At 35.9% G+C, this 5,705-nt stretch overlaps 1 protein-coding gene across 1 annotated transcript in view; it reads right to left on the bottom strand.

Annotated features, from left to right (window-relative positions):
• Positions 1–3,007, bottom strand: part of Smp_098320 (hypothetical protein) — a gene marked incomplete at both ends in the record, with an annotated part of 24,498 nt that extends 21,491 nt beyond the window's left edge. The window contains one exon of the mRNA XM_018793538.1: positions 2,942–3,007. Coding sequence (XP_018648040.1) covers positions 2,942–3,007 — 66 coding nt within the window. The remainder of the gene's footprint in view (positions 1–2,941) is intronic.
• Between the last annotated feature and the right edge of the window lie 2,698 nt (positions 3,008–5,705).

The following is a 5,705-nucleotide window of genomic DNA, read 5'->3' as shown; positions in this document are numbered from 1 at the left end:
ATTACGGTTCAAATAAAAGCTTGGAACTAGGGTATTACGAAAATAAGCAAATAAAAATGCTTAATAAAAATGCGCTATGCTGACTAGTGTAGGGGATGGTTGGAAAAGAGTTAGGGGCGGCCAAACCAAAACATGGCATCAGTGCTTGAAGTCACTAACTTCTAGTCTGAGCCATGTTGGTAGATGCAGACTACCTGGTTGGGGTCCACGTGACTATCGTAACCAATGGTTGGAGACTCTAGGCGACATGGCTCAGAATCGATTACAATGGCGTAGGTGTATTCAATATCTTCCCTTAGACCTTAAGATTAGAATTGTTTCATAACTTTTTTCCTTCCTATACTATATCCTTATATACAACCTTTCTTTATATACTACCACCACTAAATTAACTATTTCTATGAATCTGGTGTTCATCTTGTTGTGCTAACGAGGTTATGGCAACTTGGACCGATGCATATGTGTGCCTGGTCCTACGTTGTAGCTGACTGACTGACTGAATTTGCTGTTATAACATTTTCTACTCATAAACTAGAACCGATTATTTGTATACCCAGTACTCCATTTTTCCTATTACTAATGTTGCTACTTTGTGTTAAAACTGCTACTCAATTGGTCTGCTGCGTGGCTTGGTTTTGTGTGTATATAAATGAATGTCTGAAATATATTAACGATCTTGGACTGGAGATAATTGGTTTTGCGTTCTTCCTCTTCGTTGAGAGCTAGTTAGCACTGGGTCAACCGTCAAGCATAGAGTATCATTCCCCCTCGTACTGGCTGCTGAAGGTCGTCTACACGTATTGTTAGGTTACAGGATATAACACATACGAAAAGATAAAAATATTTTATGGTATAGAAAGAATACCAAACTGTCACACCACCCCTGACAATAAATATACACAAAGGATTACTATAACTGGAATAGGCTCTACGTGTGAACTAATTGTTTTTAAAGACACGAAGAAGGCTCAAATTCCTTGACGGTTGAGTCTTCTAAAAACCTAAAAATTCAACCCTGATGATTTATTTCTGTATAAGTCTGAAAACATTTTAAGGCCAATCCTGTGACATTTGACTTGTTTGCTACCAAAATCATGACTGTCCTTAGCACAACTCTAAAACCAACTCCGTATTCTTACTTCACTTTCAAAATTTATGGAATGAAATACTTTTTAAACAACATAGTATTTATTAAGAAGTCAAAACTGAATTTCTCGTGAATTGTTCAACGTTCTACCATATTTCACTATCAAGCTGAACTCAGATTGTATAACTTGTGGAAGAAAAACAAGTCAACACTTAAACGAATAAAGAAAGGCATAATCCTGTGGTAATAACTAATTCTAACTCCAGAGAAATTTTACAAATCACGCTGTACAGACAGAATTAATCTAAACAATGTTAGCGGATCGTAAATCTTGAAGGTTACAAGACCTTACAATGATAATAGAGACTTACTAAAAATTCACAAACCAATAAGTTACTAACTGGAACTCCATTTTTTCGCATTTAACAAAGATCTTTCACATCTAGTCGTTGTTTCGTATGCAAAACAACAGGAAGTTGCTGTTTAGCATACAACGGAAGCGCATCCTAAGAAAGAGGTACTTATGTTCATTTTCCTCTCTCCCCTGAAGTACATCATAGTTCTGATTGGTAAATCATATGACAAGAGTACTGCCAGGATGTCCTCCTAACAAAAATAATAAATCTACGTAAGTAAAGATGGTGACACCTAAAATTTAATGTGTTGGTTGATAACTAAATATCACAGGATATGGTACATTTTTGAGGGATCATTTTACCCAGTAAAAGTTCGACAGCACATCCAACATTAATGTCCATATGTCTGAAAAGCCACACATTTGAAATGGAATCATACACGCCATTGGTAACATATACATCCTCTACACAAGTCAAAGCATTGCATAACTAGTTCTGCTTAAGAGAGTTGTTGTTATGGTCACGGTTATGTTACGAAAACAAAAACGACCGAATAAGACAAGTTTTGTAAATATTCTTGATTTTATAAACAAAAATGGTTGTTTCCGAATGTTGCGTGACCACACAGGTTTAATATAAATGACTGCAACATAGAGGAAGCAAGTTTACATACGAATTCTCTTTCTAGAAACACTTCTTACTACGATCAGACTGAAAGCTCGAGAAGGACAAAAATATTAAACGAAAGTTTTGATAAATTTTATACATTTTAAAGAGTCGAAAAAGCACATTTGAGGTTTTCATAATTAGGATAACTCTAGACTTGTAACCGAATCTCAAAATTTGAGTTGCTGTAATTTAACAGTGAAATGAGGAGGGGAAAATGAAACTTCCTTAAAATGGGAATTTGTGAATTATGGCTGAGACCCTTTCTACATGATCTAGAAACAAATGAACCAAGATGGACGGGCATTAGCATTCAGAAAGTTGTCTTATAAGTAGTTGCTTTTATTAGTCAGATCGCAATAGTAATGAATTATCTCACTGAAAACTGTGGCCAAGTATCCAAGAAACAACTATTTTTCAGTGAATTTTATTAATATATAAAAAGGACGCCATCAGTGTCTAAATGCGATAATTTTATCTGAAAAGTGGTATTAAGAGGTCAAGGCGAAATTGGATAGCACTGACAATGAAAACTACGTGAAAATTCTTTTATACAAAAAGGAGGGAATAGCTAACTCTAGACTGGATTAATATGTATTACGGATATTGATTACTAAACTAATATTAAACTTTCACATGACTACTCCTAAACAAGAAGTAAATAATTTCCCTGAACATTCAAAACACTCATGAAAAATTAATGTTATACTGCACAATGTCTTGCAGTATCGCAAATAAAACTTCAATGGTTACAAAGTAAGCAAACACTATGACTGGTAATAATGACTGTGCATCTAAGAAATATTTCACTTACCTATAGGGTAAGAAATACCAGCCTCACATAGTTTAGTGGGTTCTTTTTGTGATAAGAGGCAAAATTTGGGCACAAATATTTCATTTCCTGTTGAATTATTCGGAAAAATGACTAGATTTCAGAGAATGTGCATTGCATTGTGGACTCGTAAAACGCATTATAAAAGATGACAATGATCATAACCAGTAAGAAACATTTGAACAAAAAGTATGAACATATGAAAGCTGAATTTGACAAACTTAGTTAAAATACAGAGAAACACTAAATCTGAGTTTATTAGATATTTCTCACTTTAATATGATACTTTTGCGAAGTTTCATTGGCGGGCTGTTATGAGGTAATAGGAAATAGAAACCTCGAGGACAAACTGCTTAACAAGGCAAAATGACATTAGATTTGTACTAGAAATTTTGGACCAAATATAGATTCTTACAATGGGCTTTCAGACAGGATTGTAAGGCTATGATGTTACTCGGTTGCCGAACTTAACTACACAGATCAGTGTCCAAAATTATCAACATAAATCCGTTTGTTTACTGAACATCACAAAAAGTATTGCAGCACAACTTAAAAACGTGCTGTACAACAGAAAGCCGGTATCCACACATATGGCGTGGGCTAGGTTCTCATGAAAGCACTTATAGTTAATAACGGTGAATTGTGAGGGCTCGAACAAGTGTACAACAGGATATACCTGAGATTTATACTTAAATTAGCGGTCATTAGGACGAATGTTTTTAAATCCGCGAGACAATAATTTATGGACGAACCAATCAGGTATAAGACGACAGGTCTCGGATTTCGGCGCGAAATTTACCCATCCATTTGGCTGAATAGAGTTTTCGCATTATAGCTTATATTAGTTCGTGATGAAAATCTTAAATCTAATTCGTAACCTTAACGATAAACTGTAAATCATAATTCTAGTTCATCACCCTGGTTTATAACCCTCATTGGTCCTAGTTATTAGGTGGACACTATCAAAGTCACTCTAGCGTCGCTTAAAGGTCGTCCATAAATTATAGTCTCACCTTCATATCTTCTGGTACTTTGTTTAAATTTTGATAAACATCTGATGTAGGTGGTCAGCAAAGAAACCCAGGTGCCATTTACAGGTCAGTTTTCCATCAGCACAAGAAAACTGTAAATACCGATCTTGACTCAAATATATACAAACAAGTTCATGAGACTTCATTATACTCTACACCTGCTCCGCACAAACCATAATAATTCAAATATATGTGGACATGATGATACTTACTTATATCCGACATCCGTATAATGTCTTGCAGCGAAGAAAACTGATTGAGCCGCGTTAACAAACACCTGAGTGACATTGGTGAGTCTATGAACAGAACATGAGGATTATTTTTCGCATAGTTCTATGAGAAATTAAGGAAACAAGTTTTTGTTTACGATAAAACTTTCTATGATTTTCTGACCCCGTTTACTAGAATCTCCGCTCAAAAATTCTGGTATTTTGTGAAGGACTACGTCAAACGGCCCTTGTTCTGATATACTAATACACGGATTGATCTACGTATTCACTTTTTAAACAAAAATTTGGCAAAAAACCTTTCTAAATATAAGATCACTTCTGCACTGACTCAGATTATACACTAAATAGCCATTTACCTCTTCTCGTGCAAAAGACTATTGAGTCCAATGCTGTCTACTTTAGAATCACTCATCCAGACACCAACGACCTTCATTTCAAAATACCTCACAACTAATACATAGTACGCATTGGGTGTAGGACAGCCTTATGTCACAAACGAAGTTATGTCCAATATCCAATAACATTATTACAAACTAGCGCCAACCAGACAGGTTTTTATAGCTAATCGCTTTACGAACGAAAAGTTTATTCCTAACGTGATTTGGGTTTCTCAAACTTTTGCTGTGATCTTGTGAAACAAAAATACTATTTTTGATTAAAAGAATCTGTCGTGAGCTTAACGTTCAGTAGATTACTTTTCTTTTTGGGTTTTACCCAAGTTAAGGGTTGACTGTGGTTTCGCATCAGCTTAATATTAGTCTTTTCAGTTTTTCACATCAAATCTAGTTTTAGTGTGTCCTAACCTTTTGTACCACTCGTTTTTATCCAGTTTATCCATTTTGAGTGTACTGTTTTTTTCGTTATACGGCCGTAAACTGTTGATAAAATCTGTCAAACAATTCACACCCACATAGTCATGAAGAATTCATACAGGCGACCCGGATTTGCTGAGCAAAATCACCATTCCTTTAACAGGTCTGCAGAAAACGTTGTCAGCAAACACGACAAAAGCTAGTCCTAAAAACGGATAAATTTGCGCAGTGAAGAAAAGAAGAGGGACATCAGCAATGTTAGTGTTGTAAGAATATGCATCGACAACGGTGAGGACAAGCTGAAGCTCAACACCATCATAAAATCGATGGTACTAGACTCCCTCAGCAAACTTATGTCTCCCAGCACAGGATCCCTGTATGCAACGATGGTCCCCATAAACTTTGTAAGTAATTGGACCCTATCAACAAAATTGAAAAGGACCAGTTGTCACCGCCTAAGAAGCAGAGCATCCCGAGAAATGTGGTGAAATCAACTGATGATTTGGCCATACAGTTTACCCCTAAGAATGTCCAACCAGTCTGAAAGAAGTAAGGGAATCTGAATCGCATTTCGTGTAACAAATAAAATGGTACTCAACCTGGACGTACTCGAAAACCGAGGAAAATGATCACGATTCACGAGGATTCTCTTATAGTCATGAACCTAAAAGACAGATCTGACTTTCCTCTC

This window comes from Schistosoma mansoni, chromosome 1 (assembly GCF_000237925.1).
Source record: "Schistosoma mansoni strain Puerto Rico chromosome 1, complete genome".
Lineage (NCBI taxonomy): Eukaryota > Metazoa > Platyhelminthes > Trematoda > Strigeidida > Schistosomatidae > Schistosoma > Schistosoma mansoni.
The sequence above is the reverse complement of the archived record's forward strand: the minus strand, read 5'-3'. Positions and strand labels throughout refer to the sequence as shown.